Below are 21,522 nucleotides of genomic sequence, written 5' to 3' on the forward strand. Positions count from 1 at the left end.
CTCCTGTGTAGCAGGTGACATCTGAACACAAAATGGCAGCTGCTTCTGCAGCAGAGAAGGGGAACTTTTCTCTGTCTAAAGAGAAAAACAAATCGTAACAGACACAAACTACATAGACCACACTTTGCCAACCCCATACTCTCATTGCATATTATTGTTTATTATTTATTATTATTATTTTATTTGTATTGTGGTAGCATCTAGGAGCTACACAGAACAAAAAGACCTCCCTCCCCCGCCCAAGAGCTTACAATCTATGCGTAAGACAAGCGACAACAGGTGGATACAGTCAGTCAGATAGGAAAGCATAACTTTTTGCAGCTATCTGGAAGGGGTACACCCAAAGGCTGTGTCTATGCTACCCTTTTTCTCTTTATCCCCACCTTTGCTATCACTATTTCAACTCTACCATTGGAAGTAACAGTGAGACCAGCTGCTGAGGTTCTAATGATCGTGTGATCTAATCCTAGAGCCCTCACGAGGTGTTTAGGTTAACGCTCCTGCGATTGCTGCCACTGGTGGAATTGAACCACTGGCAGCAACGGTGGGATGTTTTAGAAGTAATCCTTAGTGCAGACAAGGCCAAAGGAGGAAAAGGAATGTTAAGAGTGGCTCAAGGAGTTATTGCTAGGTGTGACGGGATGAATCTGAACAAAGGGTGGCTGAACGTCAGGGAAAAAAAGGTCAACAATGAGTTCAATGGCATTTTTGGGTGCACAAAGTAATGGAGACTTGGCCCCACAATGGCTAGTGAACATCAATGATATTTGAAATGCTGTGGCTGCATAGTGATTTCTTCTCCTGATCTCTTCCTGATGTGAGTTATCTGAAAGTGAATATTACATCATATTTCTACTGCGGGTGGGAGCAGGAAGGATCCGCTGGGATCCTCACATGTTCTCCCTGGCTTATTTTCCCTTCTTTCCATGCTCAGGTCATGTGCTCGAGTAGCCCCTCCTTTGCTGTGCAGAGCTGGACTTTATCAGCTCGCTGGAGAGGGCCATCTCGAAGACACGCTCAACCCCCGTCAGAGATGGAACAGGGATTCACTCCTCTCTGTCCTGAACTCAAATCCCAGCATGGCGGTAACAACAGCCGGCTTCTCAGTGTACGAGAACTGATATTGCTAAGACATGTTAAACAGCCCTTGCTACCAAGACATTTCTTTGTGAAATGAGCTCTTCAAATCCAATTCATTTTAAAGCAAAATCCTTTTACGAACTAAGCCCATTCTGACTTGCTGGCTCAGATCCGTGGCTGTCTGAAAAAGAACAGACCTACGGGTACATTTTCTACCTCACTCTATGCATTTCATTTCAGCAAGTGTCATTCTTAATGAGACGCAGCTAGGTCTGGGTCAGGGGTCGGCAACCTTTCAGAAGTGGTGTGCCGAGTCTTCATTTATTCACTCTAATTTAAGGTTTTGCGTGTCAGTAATACATTTTAACATTTTTAGAATGTCACTTTCTATAAGTCTCTAATATGTAACTAAACTATTGTTGTATATAAAGTAAATAAGTTTTTTTAAATGTTTAAGAAGCTTCATTTAAAATTAAATTAAAATGCAGAGCCCCCCAGACCAGTGGCCAGGACCCGGGCAGCATGAGTGCCACTGAAAATCAGCTCGTGTGCTGCCTTCGGCACATGTGCCATAGGTTGCCTACCCCTGGTCTGGGTCATAGAGCACTATAAGACAGAGAATTGGCCAGACAGGGATGTTGACAAACTTGAGGTAGATCAGAAAACAGGAACAAAACTGATTAAAAGACTGTGGAGGAGACTAAATCAGAACAGGTTAAAATAATTAAATATGTATAGCACTGCTAATTGACAACTAAGGGAATAGGATAAATGTCTGCATGTATTTGAAGGGTGCAAACTGAATGGGGGGGTATTATTAGGGTGGTACAAGGAGTGATAACTAAGAGCAATGGGATCAAATCATGGAAAGTAAATGGCAGGCTGAATAACAGGAGAGAATTATTAACAATGAGCTCTATTACATGGGAATGGTCTCCCAGGGATAGTATTGAAAGTAGACTGCTAATTGAGTCATTTCGATCTAGACTGGAAAAAGCATTCAGGAATGTACTACAGGAAACAGTCTTGCACTTGCAGGGGAATAGACTGGATGACTTAGCAGTCTTTTCCAGTTCTAATTTCTATGGTCCATTTCATTCCTCCCTTCTGTGGATGGAAAGGATGAAATCCCAGTGGATTTGCTCCTGGGGAGCGAGGAAAGGGACAATACTACCTCTGTAGCACCATTCTCCCTTTTCCTGCCCCTCTATGGTGTTGAAAATCTACAGGGGGTCAGGCAGACCAGAGCAGGAATAGGTGGTCTGCATACTTGGTCCCCTCACCAAATTCACAGGATTCTTTGCCTAAGTTAATATTGAGAGAGTCAATATTAACATAGGTTTCAGAGTAGCAGCCGTGTTAGTCTGTATCCGCAAAAAGAACAGGAGTACTTGTGGCACCTTATCTCTTCCCCGTCCCTGTCCCCAAACCTTTTGAGACTCGGAACACAATTTTTCTCCTCAGGGATAAAACCAAGCCCCCATTTTACTTTAAAGGTGAACTGAAACATTTTTGCCTGCCGATACCTGAGTTCAGAAATCTGTGTTTCTCCTACAGGAGGAAGCATCACTAACACCTAAGCAGTAAACAAAGCTACATTCTTAGACTTCTTTATGTGATGGTAAGATCATCATCCTTAACCGCAGTAGGGAAAACAGAATCCTTAACTCAAGCTCGCTGTTGAGCACAGGTGGAACGGCTTTTCAAATATTTTTTTTCAAATGTATTTATCATTTTCTTAAGCTTTTGAATATTAAAAGCAACCTTTGTCCTTTATTTGTTTCTATTTGCCCCTGAACATCACTGTTTTCAGAGATGGACCTGAGGTGCAGTGTACGGATGGGGACCTAAACTTTCCCAAGTGTGACCAGTTTGATTACAGTTTGAAGTTTAGATCTGGCCATTAGCTTACACATTTAGGCCCAGCACCAGAGAGTTTATTTATACATTTTTTTTACTATGCCTGTTCTGAAAAATGTTCAACAATATTAGCTAACTAGCGTGGGTCAAAACTGTGGCCGGATCTGCACACAGTTTTTGTAGTGATATAATTATTTTGGTAAGGGGTATGATTTTTAAAATTATATAGTTATACCAGTACACCCCCTATTATGGACACCATTTTACTGAAGTAAATGTGCCTTTTACCAGTACAGTTTATTTCTCTTTATGTATAAGAATAAACTATACTGCCATTAACACCATTATACTGCTATAACTGCATATGCACTGGGGACTTTTGTGTGTAGACAAGGTCTTATTTTTTTCTAGCTTTTTAAATCTTGAGTTTGTGTGGCTTCAGGTTCAAATAAACTCAAAATGCAACTTGGTCAAGCCTGCCACGTTTCCCCTTCTTCCACATTGAAACCCTGGGCCATGGTTGCTGAAAATAGGGCCCAGGTTAACAAACCTGAATGAATTTTTCAATGAGTTTTGGAGTTCAGAAAATCTGAATTCAAGTAAGTTTTGCATGGGCTGGAGTTTCATCACAAAGGTTTCCTTCCGCTTAGGTGCTGATCTTCTGTCTAGCTGGAGGCTTTTCTTATACTTCTGAAAATAAAGCTCTGGTATATGCTGGTTTACATTTCTTAAGCAAGATCATAAAGCTAAAATGTTACTTGATGTCAGGGCCGGCTCCAGGGTTTTGGCCGCCCCAAGCAGCCAAACAACAACAACAAAAAAGCCGCGATCGCGATCTGTGGCGGCAATTCGGCAGGAAGTCCTTCGCTCCGAGCAGGAGTGAGGGACCGTCCGCCGAATTGCGGCCGAACAGCTGGACGTGCCGCCCCTCTCCAAAGTGGCTGCCCCAAGCACCTGCTTGGTAAGCTGGTGCCTGGAGCCAGCCCTGCTTGATGTACATCTTCTTTTTCACACTATTATTGACTGTATCAACTGCCAAATTCTGATCTTAGTTTGAGCCCAGATTTAAAAACTCAATCTAGCGTTTAGGTCTGGGGTTCCTTTTCAGCCCACTATATACTGGAATTGTGAAATTCAGATCTGTGGGATTCAGCCATTCAGTTACAGAGTTTGGAGTACTTACCACTAAGCTGCAGATGAACAGGATAAGGCTCATATCCAAAGGAAAATAGATTTTTTTAAAAACAACGCTAGGCACATGGTTTCTAATCTAATCTATTCCTAGCTGTCTATCTCTAAGTATATCCAGAGAGCCCCATCAGCATAGAGTTTAAGCACTTCTGAAGAGTTGGTAAAATTTTCAAAAGCACCTAACTGACATAGGGCCAGATTTTTTAAAAGATATTTAGGCACCTAAAGATGTAGATAGGAGCCTAGTGGGATTTTCAAAGCACCTAAACAGGTTTGATGCCTAATTCCCCATTCTCATCGAAAGTCAATGGTATGCAGGTTCTTAAGAGCCTAAGTCAGTTCTTGAAAATGGGATGGAGAAGCCTAAGTAACTTGGGGCTTTTGAAAAATTTACCCGGAATCTAATACTTTTCTGGAACATTGTTCATGGGACAGGTTTGTAAAACGTGTGCAGATGGCCTACCCAGTTTTGATGATGCCAGTTTTTGACACGAATCAGCTTTGGGATCCTGCATATTTATAATGTAAATGTTACAAATCTGTCTTCCCTGTTTAAAGTATAGATCAGAAATTAATTGCCCATCAATATTCTTGATTGTAGTTAGAGGGCAGGTTTTTTTTAATCTTAATATGACTGGAAAGATCCATGGAGACATATTGCAAACTTTCCCTTTTTTTCTGTTATTCTGCTTAGCAATTATTAAGATCAATTCCATGAGATAACAGATGATAATGTCCCATCTTTCATCGAAGCATGAAATTGCTGTTTGGGGCGCTTTTGTCCAGTTCATCTTTATTTCATATAGATAACTGAAAAGACCTCCCTATTTGCTTTTAAGATCAAAGTGATTGTCAGCCTCTCTCTCTCTCTCTCTCTCTCTCTCACACACACAAAATTGAATTGAGAAATCAACTTATAGCATTTTCCCATGAATGTCCCCCACTGTGAAGAGCACTGAACTTTCTTAATGCTTCATTTTTAGCAGGAAAGATGACAAAAAGGTTTCTACATGTATTTAAACTGTCAAGGTTTATCAAACACAATGGGAGAATAGTATTTAAATGCCAGTTTCATCTTGTTTGTATTGATTCTAAGGGCTTGTCTACACTTACCAGAGGATCGACATGCGGCGATCGATGCATCGGCAGTCAATTTAGTGGGGCTAATGAAGACCTGTTAAATCGACCGCAGATCGCTCTCCCGGTGACTCCTGTACTCCACCAGATTGAGAAGAGTAAGGGGAGTCAACAGGAGAGCGTCTCCCATCGACATTGTGTAGTGTGGACCATGCGGTAAGTAGATCTAAGCTATGTCGATTTGAGTTACACTATTCACGTAACTCAAATTGCATAGCTTAGATTGACTTTTCCCTGTAGTGTAGACAAGGCCTAAGTTTTTTTTTTCATGAAAGAGGGACTTTGGCAATAACAGATCATCCATGGAGCAAGTGACAGGTATTCTTTATCATGTCCAGTAATTTTAGGTACTGAGCAAGTGTATGTGTAACCCTCTGGAGAGTGTGTGGTTCAGGTTCTGCTCTGTGCTAATCCACACAGGATATGAGTTGTAGCAGCTCACAACTATAAAGCCTTGTCTCTTTAACTCAAGCTGTAGCAGCCTATGCTTTTAGCTCTGAACATTCCTGGTTCACTCCCTAGTGTATAAGCCAAGTGGGTGGCCATCACATGCACGTGTATTTATTAATGTCCACAAAAGAAAACTATCAATGGTTGAATAACAGTGTGGATGTTCTCTGATGCTGTCAGAAGTATTGGGAGCATAAGCTTTCGTGGGTAAGAACCTCACGTCTTCAGATGCAAGAAGTATTGGGAGCATAAGCTTTCGTGGGTAAGAACCTCACGTCTTCAGATGCAAGAAGTGAGGTTCTTACCCACGAAAGCTTATGCTCCCAATACTTCTGTTAGTCTTAAAGGTGCCACAGGACCCTCTGTTGCTTTTTACAGATTCAGACTAACATGGCTACCCCTCTGATACTCTGATGCTGTGTGTCTCATAGCAAATGTTACAAAACTACAAGGCTCTCTTCTCTTGTCCCTTCTGCAGGACACAAAAATATAACAATAGTTTGGTCTTCATAATTGGCAAATTATGCCTAAGAAGCAGAATTGTACAGACCGCACGAAAAGAGGCACACCACCCTTATGGTGCAAAAGGAGGCACTCTGCCTGTGGTATGCCCTAAATGGAAAGGAGGAATATAAATGCACAGAAGCACGCCCATGAGAAGCCAATCAAATCTTGATTGCAGTAAGCCAGAAAGCATCACTTAACAGTAACTTCCTTTTCCCCCTTAATTAAACCACCAACTTCTCAAAAGAAATGGATCTTCTTTTTTCCAAATCTTGATTTGCCATGAACCCCCTTTGGACTGATGTTCTCTGACTGTTGAGAAGTTTGCCCAACAAAGTGGAAAAGTTCCTCCTGTTGGAGTGCTCATTCATCTCCTCCAGGGGATGCTCTATCTATAGGCAAATGAGGCAGCTGGATAGGTTCTGTCTAGGGCAGCAGAGGTGGCTGAGCCAAACCTCATTGGTGCTGCAGTCCCATGCACCAGGCTGCTTTTACCATAAGCACTGAACTATCAGAAGGTTCACAGAACCCCTTTCCCTGCCCCAAGCCTGACACACCCAGAGGGAGAGTTCCCCTGTTATGGGGGGTGGGGGGTGGTGGTGGCACGCTGAAGTGTTGCTTAGGGCTGCAGATTGTCTTGAGTCTCCTTCTCTCTTTTTTTCTTCCTGGGTTGCTTTCCTGCCTCCCTTGCTCTCATACTTCCCAGAGTGGTGCTTCTGGCTTGACAGAGGAGAGACCCAATGAACAGTTACTCCACTGGTCCAGTTTGGCATTATCCTCCCATTTTAACTCTCCACTTGAACAAAACATTCAATTTAGCATTGTTTTACACTTGCCTTTAGAATACGAATATCACTTTATACTCCAAATAAACTAACACTAGTGTTGAAAATGTGGCCTCATTCTTCCTCTACAATAGTGAAAACGTGGAGGTACAGGGGGAAGGGTGGAGAGGAACAAGTCCTGTTGCTCTTTGGCAAAGGTGCCATCTATATTCCCCTTTGCCCTTCCCTCCTAGCACAGTGCAATGTGCAGGTGGTGGATTGCACAGCTCTAGCACAGAGATATAGGACAAGACCAAAACAAATGTCAAAATACCGAAGGGATAAGGATGACATTTTATTGCCATCACAGCTATTTTTATGTGGCCCAGATATGTAGTAAGGGTTGGACAGTAAGGGCTAAAGTGCCAGGAGATTAATCCATCCCCACTCCAGAAGAACTCAACAAGACTGGGGGATGTTGGGCCGGATAGCATGTGCATATGGTTTGTCGAAAGATGAAGCCCAGGGTCGCAGAAAGATTAGTGAACCTGGCCCAAGCTTTCAGTGAGCTTGGGCTCAATTTCAAATTAGTTCTCAACATTAGGGATGTTTCTGAGATGCAAAGCTCACTCTAGATCCAGATCCCAACATTCGCGAAGTGCAAAATGGTTCACATCATCTTATGTCGATGAGCCTGACATGCTGCATTTGGATCAGAGTCTGAACCTCCTGAAAGATGGAGGGCTTTGGGATCTGTTCCAGTTCAGATCCATCTAGATAATGTTTGCACAATGCTAATCTACAGCATAATGTGAATTTGTTCCAGATAATTTAGCCACCCTTTCTTGAATATGCACTTGATACCACCAGCCTCCTCTGAAAAATTGCTCAGCAAGTACTAAACATGTATATTCTGAGTTGACAGTCTGTATTTGATACAGTTCTGTCTTGGTTGTCTTTCTAGTTTTCTGAGTTGAAGTAAAAGTGAGTTGGACAAACCATTTTGTTAAACCAGTGTAAAACTGGTGAGAATAAGGCCCTCACATTAATATTGTGCTACACTAATGAATAAACCTAACAATTTATTTCAGAAGATCCTGGATGGAAAAGGGGTAGATCTTTATTTTCTGTGATTCTCTGAGGATTATATTATCACTAGAGATGACTGATTTTTTTTTCACAAAACAGTTTTCCATTGGAAAATGTGATTTTGTCAAAATCAAAATATTTCATGGGAATGTGCTGATTTCAACAAATTTGACAGTTTCAAAATGATTTCTTTCAATTTTCTTGTTTCATACCAATAATGTTGCCATATTTCACTCCGATAATGTCAAAACATTTTGTTCTAATAGTGTTGAAACATTTTGCTTTGAGTTTATTGTTTCATGTACATTACATTGCAATATTTCAGCATTATGGAAATAAAACCTTTCACAAGGTTATTTTGATGTTTTTGAATCAAAATATTTTGGAATTTCCATTTTGCTAAATATTTCAAGATTTCAACTTTTCATCAAGATTCGAGATGAAAACAAATTTTGAAATGTCAGAATTTCCTGTGGGATGGAAATTTTGTTTTCCTACGAGCAATTTATCACTACTGAAAACTCACAGCCACTCAGTAACATCATTTTCTAATTTTTTTTCCTCTTTCTTCTTCCTTCTAGCTAGGAATTTGCCCTTGGTGCTAAAACATAACTCAGACACAGCACTCAACTGCAATTCTCTTTGGTTTCCCCTGTAATCTGAAAAAGCAGAAAAAAATGCCAGAGTTCAGGAAAAGAGAACCAATTTGCTGCACTTTTGTTTTGTTTGTAGAGCTGCTGTATTATCTCAAGGGCAGTTATCCCACAATCACATTGTGGTTTTTTACAAGTTTTGCCTGAAAACAGCACAAGCATGGAAAATTCTATTTATAAGCCATATGACTTTAAATTGAAATGAGGGGAAAAACAGAATGAGTTTTGGATGCAGGGAGCTATGTAGCTCACCAAATTCAATAAGACATTACTAGAGTTATTTTTATTGCTGTTATTATTATTTATTATTTGCTTAGCTTTTACAATTCTCCACGGTAGCAGCCAGATTCCATGTTAATAACACAAGAGATTTGCACTTATTCATAGGTCTGCTGATAGAGTGAAACCTACCCCTACCACCTTTGAAACCTTATACCTTCATGATCCTTGCTACCTCTGGGAATGATGGCTGGGAAAAGAGCACAACCTTGCAAGTACAGAACAGAATGTAGTTTCACAAATGGCAAATAATCCTCCCTATCCACGGGTTTGCAGATATGCTCATGCAAGAAGGGATTCAAATCTTCATGGGGAATGTGTCCAGATAAGGTTGCTTTTGGCTTGGTATCTTCTCTTGAGCACACCTAAAGCAGTGAGTTCAGTCTGGGGGGCTCCTTAGGACCAGTAAAATCTAATGACAAATTGGAGACAATTTAAACTGAGAGAATTCAGAGGGAAAACAATTAAAATAATGAGGAGTCTGGAGGAATGGACCTATGAGGATAAATTAAATATATTTGTTTCTTGGATTTGTGTTGACTATGGAGAAATGTGAAGTGCAAGAGAATAAAATCCCAGTTAAAGGATTTTACTCGTATGAAATTCAAAAGGAGCTGGAGGAAGGACTCTTCAAACTCCCCACCCTCCCCACACAAGGAAGCAAAGCCACCAATACAACCTGACCATGTCCAGCAACTGTTGGGCCGGAGGGGGCAGTGGATATGTTCCACTACACTACTCCTATGTTTATTTTGGCTATGCATGGACCTAATGGCTTTGTTTACGGTACTTTTGGCTCTACTGTGACTGTTTAAGTGGAGCCAGGATTGGGTCCCAAGGAAGCAGAAGGGTTATTTAGAGTGGCACCATAGGTATGAATGAGATGAAGTTATAAATGGGAAAATGTATGCTGAATATTAGGAAAAGCTTCTTGATGATGAGATTGATTCATTTGTGGACCAGTCTCTCAAAGGAAGTGATTGAAGCCACATTACTCAGGACACCAACAACTAGACATTTTTCAAAGAAACAACTTCATGTTTCTCCTTTGAGGCCCCGCATGCTCAGGAAGAGCTCCCCTAAACACGTGCAAAGCTCCCTCACTATCCTGCTTCAAGGCCCTTACATTTTTTCCTATGCTATGATGCCGACAAAAAAACCTGATATTGGTTAGACAGTTGGTACAGTGAGACCATTGCCTAACGGGCTAACCAGTATTATCTTATTGTTTCCTAGTGATCTCTCATCTGACTGTTGTATCCCCCCTCATCTCTTTTACTTTGACTGTAAGCTCTTTGAGGCAGGGATCATCTTTTTGTTCTATGTTTGTACAGCGCCTAGCACTATGGGGGTCCTGGTCCATGACTGGAGCTCTTAGGTGCTATCACAATACAAACAACAATAATGATAGTAGGTTGGTCAAAGTAGTAGGAAATATAGATGGGGAGCAATGCTACATTGACAAAAGGTGGAAAAGACTATTAGGCCAACTCTGTCTCTAATTTCTGTGATTCTAATGCTGATTTCTCATGCTTTCCCTTTCAATAGGAGGCAACAAGTACGTGAAATTATGTGTTAGTCTATAGGATGTAGAATTTGTAGTTTGAAAGGACCTGGTAGGTAATCTTATCTCCAGCCTGCTGTTCTGCAATACGCACAATTGTGCCTGTTGAATCCGGCTAATGTAATTGCTGAAAGGAACAAGACAGAAAAGCCTGGATTAATTATACATTTCTCTCACCTCCAAGTTTTCCCTCTTATATCTAAAGTCTATCTACTGCTCCACACTTCTGAGTGAGAATGATGTTTAATGCAGTATCTGGGATAGTGACATTCTCATAAATATCATAAGGCGCCCAGAAACGAGGTAATCACTCCTATGCAAACAAACAAAGTAAGACCATTTATGCAATGCTTTTATCCACCTGCTGAACGTGTCTTTGTAGTATATGCTCTCAGGTTGAGTACATCCCCTGTTTAGAGGCTAACAGAACTGAACATCCAAGCGTCTCCTCACTGAATATTTCCTGTGTTTAGATGGGAGCAGAACAGAAAGCCTTAGGTTTCTGGGCTTACTTAGAGTGGAAGAGAAATGGACTGAGATTTGTTTTCACCTGCCAGTCTGAAATTAGACCTACGAGTAAATGGCTCCAGCTCTAAAAATAATAAATAAACAAATAAATAAATAAATAAAAGAGCTAATATTTTTCTTATTGATAATTAAAAAGGAACCCCTATTAGAAGAAATCAAATTAGTCAGATCTGCATTTCCTTCCATGAATAAAGAGAAAATGGTATATTTATAAATTTAGCTGTATTTCTACTGTCAATAAATTTTTTGTGCACCTGCTCGAAGTTTAAATATTTGACGCTTGTTTTCTCTCATTACTGTATATTTTTCTGTGTTGGAGTAAAAGGATTCTTTAATACTGTGGACTGGGTAAATAATACATTCCTTATTCATGAAGAATGCTTCAGGAAAATAAAATAAAATAAAATAATGAAATTAAAGGGCATCTTACCTCTGGTCATCACAATTCCTGCAAGGGTTTTGTGGCGTGCGTGCATGGAGGTGAAATTGTCTGTCAACTCTTGAAACTTCTGTGTAACCATTTGATATATGGAATCAGCAAACTCCTGAAAGACACAATCAGAAGGAATCTTTCACTTTCTTTGATTGAAGCACTTGGGTGTGTCTGGAGATTAATAACCAGCCTTCTGCCTTTGAGATCGCCCTTTTAGAATTAAGCTCCACCTACGTCAGCAAAAAGGTAAAAAGAATGGTCCCCTAGGACAGTGGTTCTCAACCAGGGTCCGGAGCCCTCAAAAAGGCTTCAGGGTGTCCACCAAATAGGGCCAGCATTAGACGTACTGGGGCCCAGGGCAGAAAGCCCAAGCCCCGCCGCCCCACACCCTGCCCCCTGGGGCTGAAGCCCAGCACCCTGAACCTCACAACTTGGGGTTCAAGCCAAAGTCTGACCAATGTAGCTTTGTGGGGGCCCCCTGTGGTGTGGGGCCCCAGGCAACTGCCCTGTTTGCTACCCCCTAATGCTGGCCCTGGCTTTTATATGCAGAAAACCAGTTGTTGTGGCACAGGTGGGCCGTGGAGTTTTTATAACATGTTGAGGGGGCCTCAGAAAGAAAAAGATTGAGAACCCTGCCCTAGGAGACTATCAATATCATAAATTACTACTACTAGCTGCCTCTAAGGCACTGCACTGCAACAAAAGACATATGACATGGCCAAGGCTGGCCCAGGTCAGCTGACTTGGGCTCACAGGGGTCTGGCTAAGGGGTTAAAAATTGCAGTCAGGGCTGGCTCTGTTTTTTTTGCTGCCCCAGGCAAAAAAGCCTCCCGCCGCCCCCGCCCCCCAGCGCGGCAGGGGAGGGTGCCGAGCCCGGCCGCGGGCCACTCTCCCTGACCGGCCGGAGCGCGGGGGGAGGGCTGCGAGCCCGCCGCGGCTACGCTGGCGGCCGGAGCCCTGGGAGGAGGGCGGAGTGCCCGGCCGGGGCTCTGCTCTCCCTGGCGGCCAGAGCCCCTGGGAGGAGGTCGGCGAGCCGGCCGGGGCTCCGCTCTCCCGGTGGCCAGCGTGCTGGGGGGAGGGCGGCGAGCCCAGCTGGGGCTCTGCTCTCCCTGGCGGCCAGAGCGCCAGGGGAGGGCAGCGAGCCCGCTGCGGCTCCGCTCTCCCTGGCTTGGTGGGCTGGTGCCTGGAGCCAGCCCTGATTGCAGTGTAGACGTTTGGGCTCAGGCTGGAGCCTGGACTCTGAAACCCCATGAGGGGAGTGGGCTTTAGAACCTGGGCTTGGGGATGTCTACACTGCTATTTTTAGCTCTGCAGCCTGAGCCGTATGAGCCGAAGTCAATTGACCTGAGCGCAGAGTCTTGGTGCCATGGGTGTTTTTATTGCAGTGTTGACATATCCTGAGAAGGTCAATGTTTGGAGCTGACCCAAAGCCCACTGAATCAATAGGAAGTCTCACTTTGACTAGGCTTTGAATTAAATCCTTAGTGCTCAAGAAAAAGACCTAGAATTTGACATTTTTTTTTCTGGACATTGGCCCAGGGCAAGTTCAAAGAAAAATTTAAATGAAAGCATTTTACTTGTCTGAAAAAGTGTTTCTTTTTCCCGGCAAGTCATTTAATACTGGGCTGAACAGTGGGGGAGTCACCTAATTTTCTAAGTGTTTTTTTTTCAGTATTTTTGTTGTTCATGAATGTTAATTTAGCAAAGCTTTCAAGCGCTTCACGAAACGTAAAGAAAAGTTACTTTGTTCCTTGGCTGGGTCCTAGCCAAGCAAAGTCTGAGACACCCTTTGAGTCCTGCGTTGCATCTGAGATGCCACAAGAAGTTCCTTTTTCCACATTTAAGAAGAGAATTTAATGGCCCAGTGAAACTAAGAGAACAGAAATGATGGACTATCGCCAACTCTTTTAGAAACATATCATAAGATTTCCAATTTCCACATAGACAGCCACCAGAAACAGCCGGAGGGACCTCTTCTTATGTTTCACACAAAGGATGGTACCTGCAAAAGAGCAGTAACCCCTGTCCTGCAGCACTATGTTGGTATGGGCTACACTGGGCAGCAATGGGGCTTGTCCCTGAGATGTGCTAAGCACCACAGCCACATTGAAATCAATAGGAGGTGAGAGGAGGGTGTTCAGCCTTTCTCAGGATCGGGCTCTACTCTGTCCAATGGTCTGAGCCACATTAAGAGTTCCAGTCTGAATAATCTGAGAGAGTTTCGCCCACAACCACAGAGAGGGGTCTATTGAAAATAGATCAGAACCAGTGGTGGGCAACCCGTAGCTGGGAACTGTGAATGACGGCCACTGGGAGTGGCTGGCGGCCGTGCCTGCAGATGGTCAATGGACACAAACTGTCTCATAGCCCGCCAGCAGATTACCCTGATCTTCTTATCTGAAGCACCGTACAGGACAGCCCTATTAATTGGCTGCTCTGATTAAGTGCCTAAGTTTTTCTCAGCAACAAACAACAACAAAAACTCTTTCAATCGACAACTTCTGTGTTACAAGACTCAAGCTTAGAATTGCGCCCTGGCTTCAGATCTCTTGGGGTCTCACTGGCATCGTGCAATCGCTGAGCAATCTGGTCGATTTAGAAGAGTCTTCATTAACACCATCCTGATTAAGCAGCAGTTATTGCCGTTCACTGTTATTGGGCTAAACTGGATCTCTGTGAAAAGTCCAAATAAAACAGACTTTCCGGTCAAAAACCGGGCATCTGGCAACCCTAGTCCCTGATGTGGTTGGCCTCTAGGCGCTACCAAAATATAAATGTTAAACAGTAATAAAAACTATAGATATCATTAATGCAGCTGTGGGTGCTCAGCACATTCAAAGATTTAGTCATGTACCCATATACCTTAGTTAACTAACTAGGGACCTATGTGCCTAATTCACTTGGAATGTGGTCAGCATGTCAGGGTTAACATTCTACACTGCAATAACATAGTGTGATTGCAGTTTGTGTAGACATATCTGAACTCGCTTTATTCGAGCTAGCTTGGGTACTGGAGCAATGAAGCTGTGGTAACACAGGCTTCAGTGCAGCCTGTCCAAGCCCACCTGGAACCTTGTAATTATACACTGGCCTGGCTTGCATTGAAGTCCTTGCTGCTGCAGCTTCACTCCTCTGGTATCCGAGCTAGCAAGTTCAAAGCTAGTTTGGGAATGTCTACACAAACTGCAATCGCAGTGTAGGGATATCTTCAATGGCCCTCATTCTAGTGGGGCATGGGATTGCAAACAGGGGCACTGGAATGGGGGGCCATATGCCCCACCACTTTTTACCGGCTGTAAGGGTGAGCGACTGGGTGGAGGTGGCAGGGTCTTGGGGGGAAGAGGTGGTGTGGGAGCAGGGCCTCAGGGAAGGGGTGGTACAAGGGAGAGGCCACGGGGGGAAGGGGTGGTGTGGGGGCAGGGCTTCAGGGAGAAGGGGTTGTGAGGGTGGGGGCTTGGGAGAAGGGATAATGCCAGGGAGAGGTCTTGGGGGAATGGGTAGCGTGAGGGTGGGGGCTCAGGGAGAAAGGGCAGAGCGGGGACAGAGGCTTGGGGGGCAGGGGTAGCACCTCAGGGGGAAGGGGTGGCATGGGGGGGTGGGGCCACCATTCGGGAGCCGGTGGCCCCCCCCACTTTTTGGGACCTTTCGCCACTCCTGATTGCAGGTGTTCCTGATTTCTACATCCTACTTGCTGTGTAACTCTCATTTGGTTTCTTCTCTTGTCCATCTCTTAATATCCCTGTCTATAAAATGGTTGATAATAATGCTTAATTACCTCAGATGACTGTTGCGAGCGTCAAACGGGTAATATTTGAGAAGTATTTTAAAGGTGATATAAGTGCTAAGAATTGTCTGCAAACATGCCATGGAATGTTTGCAGAGTAATAGGGTCTTGTCACATCCTCAGCTTAATGTTATCCAAAAGATCATCAGTATTTATATATATAAACACACATATATTTAGGCAACTGACACTTCAAACTAGTGACAGGAAATCTGAACCCTGAGCTATTTTAGTTGTGTGAAGAAGTGCTCTATCCATTTAGCAGTGCTACGTGAATGCGTGTTAATAATAAAATAACTCATATTGCTAGTAATAATTCTGGTGCATATGAACACCCTTAAAGTCTGCAAATCTAAGTAGCATCTGCTGAGTAAACTCTTTGGGATGGAACCCAGTGTCACTTGAACAAAAACTAAAAGGCGGTTAGACACTTGACTTCCTTTGAAAGTCAATGGGAGCAGTGAGCCTAACTCACTTTTGTGCTTTGGAAAATCTCTACCATAATAATAATCAGCCTGTCTAGCTTAAAAAAGGAGATTGAGAGCTGACTTGATTACAGTGTATAAGTACCTTCACGAGGAGAAAATAGGGACTAGCAAAGGGCTCTTTAATCGAACAGAGAAAAGCATAACAAGAACCAATGACTGGAAGCTCAAACTAGACCAATTCAAATGAGAAATTAGGTATGAATTTTTAACAGTGAGGGTGATTAACCACTGAACAAACTACCAGGGAAACTGGTGGATTCTCCATCTCATTCTGTATTGAAATCAAGATTGGATGCCTTTCTGGAAGATGTGCTTTAGTCAGACCTGAGTTATTAGGCTCAATACTGGAGTAACTGAGTGAAATGTAACGGCTTGTGATATATAGGAGGTCAGAATAGATGATCTAATGATTTCTTCTGGCCGTAAACACTATAAATCTATGAATTATAATAATACTTGGCACTTATGAATATTAACAACAATAATACATTTATCAAAGTACCCCCGAACACTAAATATCCATAAATGTATTAAGCTTCATTGGAAACCTGTAATATAAATACAATTATAACCATTTTACAGATGGGTGAACTAAGGCACAGAAAGAGTAAATGATAGGCTCAAGACCGTCAGTCGAAGAGCTTGGAAGAGCATCCAGTTGCCCTGAACTCCAGTTCTCTATGGTGACCACTATAACATTGCCCGGCTTTCATGATATAAAACTCTGTTTCTAATCTTGTTTTCCATATTTAAAAAAATAATAAGCCATACAGGAAAATAAAAATATGCACCCAAGATTGCTATGGTTGGGTTCACATAATGTGGACTGCAAATCTGATCAGCTTCATTTATAATTTTTTAAAAAGGGAATGTCTCAATGAAACAATCTGCACCATCATCTTAAAAAGACTCAAATCATCCATTTAATTTCCCACAGTATTACAGACCAATCCTTGCCTGCATTTCCACAGTGGCCTCCATATAAGCATCCCAAGGCATTTTGTGCTCATTAAGAGTTAATTAGCTTAGAGGCACATGCAATTCCTAAAAGACTCATTTTAAAAATGCTAAAAAGAACAAATAACTTTTAACTTTGGATTTAGAAATCCCAGAACTCGGAACGTTCTTTACCTCATTTGGCAGTGGATTCTAAAGCCGGAGAGCAAAGAGATTCAGTAAAGGCAAAAGAATGACATGACTTCATAGAACGTTTAGGGACAATAAGGAATTTAGCATTCACTGATCTCAAAAAGTGACCAGGGACTTTAAAGAATAGGAAATCCATTAAATATGAAGTCTCTTAGCTAAGATAAGTCAGGAGAGTATTTTTGTTTGGGAATAAATTGCTGAACAGGATGCCAGTAAAATTAATGCAATGTAGAAGTGATGGAGTGACATACGCTGGTCCTTGTAAAATACAGAGTCAGAAGCATCAACCAGTAGTGCAAGACCTAATCTAAAAGGCAATCGAAGAGCTACAATATAATGCTAATACTTGTCACTTATATAGAAATTTTCATCTGCAGATCTCAAAAAACTTCACATGGGTGGATAAGCAACATGATCTCTATTTGTGCAGATGGTGAAAATGAGGTATACAGAGATTAAGGGTTCAGTCCTGCGGTGCTGAATGCCCTCCTATTCCTATTTACTCCAATGCGAACTGAGTATGTGTAGTACATTACAAGAGTACTCAGTACCTTGCAGGATTGAACCCAGGTCCACACAGTGACTTGGTAGCAGAGCTGGGAATAGCATACAGTCCTGATTCCCAGTCCTGTCTTATAACTACTAGAATGTGTGGTCTCCCGCTCTTACAAGCTACTGAAACATAAACTACCATAACAGCATCATTGGCCTGATCTATCAAGTCAACAGGAGCCTTTACATTGACTTCAGTGACGTTAGATCAGGCCCCACATTAGGTTTGAATCTTTCCATTAAAACAAAACAAAACAAACAAAAACCAAACCCAAATTGTGGATTTAATAAACAGTGGATGAACATTGTGGAAGTAAGTGCTCTACAGACTTATCCCATCCAGCTCACAGGCATCCGTGGTATTCCAGCCAATAAACTTTCTTGGTCATAGCTTTACAATTAAACAACAGTCCTAAATTACTAAAAGGTATATAGCTAGGTAACTTGCTAATGGGGTAAAAGCCAGGAAATTCTAAGTATCAAAGGATAACATGAGCCTGGCGACAATTCCGTCACCAGGATTCTTAGGAATATTGGCAAGGAAAAGTTGGCTGCCATCAAAAGAGTTTTAAAATCACGCACACCGGGAGGTGGGGACCGGGGGGCAGTCTTTGACATTTCTGCTTTATGAAACGCATCTGTGAGAAACTCTATATTTGGTGACACCCATGGTTACAGTTGCCACGTATCAGGACTGAAAACAAGAGTCCCCTTCTTGATTAAATGAAAGAGCAGAATAGATCTTGGCAATCTCCGTATGACAATCACACAGCTGGTGAATAAGGCAGACCATAAGGAAGCTGCAGAAACTTAAGAAAATAGAAATATTCATTGTGAACTATACAGCCAGCAGGACAGCATATAGTTGAATTAAAAGTGTAACGGCATAAACGGACTGCAAATTTTGGGGGGAATAGGGGACTATTGACATTCAGTGCTTTGAAAATCCACAAGAATGCACAGTTACTGATACAGGGTCCAATTCCTGAAGGGCACTATGTATAGATGCACTTATAGCTAGGAGGTGAGCTTTCCTACAGACTTTGGGCTTGATCCAAAATCCATTGAAGTCAATGGAGATTACACACTTCAGCAGGCTTTACTTTAGGTCCTGTGTGCTAGGATGCAGATTTAGCCAAGTACTTAAGCATGTGCTCAACTTTCAACCTTTGAAGTCAGTGGGATTTAAGCCCAGGCTTTGCTGAATCAGGACTCAGATTCTGCCACATGTACACTGCATAATACCTTACTCACTGAGTAGTCCCACTGAAATCAACAGAGTAAGGTATTACTCCCACTGACTAAGGGTGGCAGAATCTGGCTCTCTAGCAGAATGAACCTTTAATTCGCCAAATTCTTTAAACTCCCATACTAAGTTTCAGAACACGTTTTTTTTTTGGTCTGTCTGCTTTTTAAATCACAGCTTCCATATGTTCCATAGTTTGATTTTTCTACATGAACAGAAAATTTAAGCCAGAAACAAGCTTCAGCATCAAAACCTTGCTTGCATTAGTCAATGAGGTGAGTGATGTGTGTAAGGCAAACCAGATCTGCCAAACTCTGCTGTCAGTTACACTTACCCACCCCCACTGAAATCAATGGAGGTTGCATATGTGTAACTGATGGCAGAAATAAGCCTTCAGTTAGGTGCCTCGTTAAAAAAATAAAGAATACAGATAATTCTGAAGCTGTAGCTGCAAAAGTATACTCTAAAATGGAACACTGGATTTAAAGAGCTCTTTGTTACTGTACATAAATAAGGTGGAAAATAAATGTCACTCCCTTTCAAGCTGCATTGTGTCATCTGTACCCTTCTGCAACTCCTGATTGCAATATCAAATTACCAGCATTCTTCGCAGAGGAAAATCAAACTTTAGATCATAACATTACAAAACCGAAAACTTTTATTCATTTCTCAGCACTAATATTCCAAATGGTATAAATAATTAAATGTGTTCAAGTTTGCAGGGGCAGTCTTCAGGGTAAAACTGACATTCAACAGGAGTGGTAAGGATATTAAAATCAATAGATTATAAAGGAGAAAGCCTTTCGTAAATATTTTCTATTGAAATCCTGTCTTTGGGTTTATAGGGCTGAAATATCAGAAAGGTTAGATTTGCATATGGGTGGGATGAAATATTCTACTAAACAGATATCACAAAGAGCTCTGTTACTCCTGTCTCCCAAGTACTCTATTTTGCAGTAAATTACTGACATTTGGGGGTAAATGTTGAGCATGGGGAATGGGGAATTAGGTTCACAACCTCCTTCACTGATAACAGAAGCTGCAGAAAATGTACCCTCTTTGAAGGTAGGAATCAGTATTTTTTTTCGTGAATCCAAATAGAAGAAAAAACTGGCACAGAGGATTTGAATGATAAAGAGATACCTTTCTAAAGTATCTGACATTAAATCATACGTCTCATCAGCCCTTTGTAGAATAGGGGTAAATGGCAGACAAAGTGGTCAGGGTATGTATCAAATAGCTACCCCCCACACTTTGGTCTGAGCTTGGAAATAACTTTTCCATAGCTGGTTGGAAATTTATCTCCCAACACTGGTATCCTTGAGCCAATTAATTAGTCAGCTTCTTTCCATGGACTATATCATCTGGAAGACACAGGTCTGAGAAGAAAAGATGGTAAAGGGTCATAGGCTGCTTTCCATCCTTGTCTTCTGGCATGAGTGGAAGTTCTATGTGCAGGTGGAAGGGCACTCAGATATTTTGGCGATAGAAACCAAAGAAATAGATAGATAAAAAGACAGCCAGACTAATTAGGAAGGTGGTTTGAGTGGCAGGGCAGTAGACTGAGGACTCAAGAGACTGGGGCTCAATACTGAGCCCAATCACATGTTTCCTTTGTGACACTGATTTAATTTACTGTGTGTCTCAGTTCCCCCTATGTAAAATAGGGATATTTCCCTTGCTTCCCTTCATAACTCAGCCGTTCTTTAACATGCAGAGGCATTTATACAGTACTACTGAAGGGAGAGGACACTGCCAGGGAGCTCACTGTGATTCTTTCCTGGAGATGTGCAATGACTATTTCTGTCTGATCATAACTGCTATACGGTATCAATCATTATGTCTGGCTTTGGCTTATCCCTCAGGGACCAGAGGAGAGGGACTTTGTTTTATCTCACATGGACATTATTTTATTTTGTCTGACTATATATTTTCATTTCAGCTGAACACATCAGTGTATTCCTTGTACATCCCAACTTCAGGAGAGTCTACTTAATCACATTTATTAGAGTGAGCTGTGCACATATGTAACCTGTTACACATCCCTGCATTATACTTCTAACCAAAGCTTTAATAAAAAATAATGTATTTTTAAATTGAGCACCCTCAAGTTTCTCAGACCAAAATTGATAAAAAAGATGAGATGCTCTCATTGATTCGCCCAGAAGAATCCCTACAGCAAGAAAAACTGTTCAGTAGACCTATTATGAATGTTTTAACTATATATGTGTGCAGCTCTCATGGTAAATTCCATATTTCTGCAATCATCAAACAAACTGAACTTGTTCTGCACATGTGGGGGGGCGTCAAGCTATTCATCTGACCTCTGCTGTCTCAGCTAACTGTGCTGGGACTAGGCAAAAAATTCTTGCTTGCAAAGCAGTTCTTATTTCGACAGCCTTTCCTCTCCTGCTAGGGAGCTATTACCCTGCTTGTTCCTCAGTCCCTTCCAGGGCAGAGATATTTCCACATAAGCTAGTCTAGTCTATTTATTTTTATACCATTAGTGATTATTTGTTAAGCATCAACAATGTGTCTGGTGCTGGATGAAACTCTAGGATCAAGAGAGTCCCTGCACTGCAGAGTTTACAGTTAAATACAAGACTGACAAACATTAAACGACCCAGAGGAAGGAGTCACTTCAGTAAATTCCTACTCTGACTATTTTAATTTGGGGGCTTCACAGGAAAAATAGGGCTTTATGGGGGAAGAAGATGGGAAGCTGACTCCCTGCGGTTGGGAGGTCATTCCACACAGGAAGAGATGGATGG

At 42.1% G+C, this 21,522-nt stretch overlaps 1 protein-coding gene across 3 annotated transcripts in view; it reads right to left on the reverse strand.

Annotated features, from left to right (window-relative positions):
* Positions 1-21,522, reverse strand: part of ADARB2 (adenosine deaminase RNA specific B2 (inactive)) — a 419,147-nt gene that overhangs the window by 78,734 nt on the left and 318,891 nt on the right. For all 3 annotated transcript variants that reach the window (XM_065582837.1, XM_065582836.1, XM_065582835.1), the window contains one exon: positions 11,530-11,644. In XM_065582837.1, the coding sequence (XP_065438909.1) occupies positions 11,530-11,644 (115 nt within the window). The remainder of the gene's footprint in view (positions 1-11,529; positions 11,645-21,522) is intronic.

Source organism: Chrysemys picta, chromosome 2 (assembly GCF_011386835.1).
Source record: "Chrysemys picta bellii isolate R12L10 chromosome 2, ASM1138683v2, whole genome shotgun sequence".
Lineage (NCBI taxonomy): Eukaryota > Metazoa > Chordata > Testudines > Emydidae > Chrysemys > Chrysemys picta.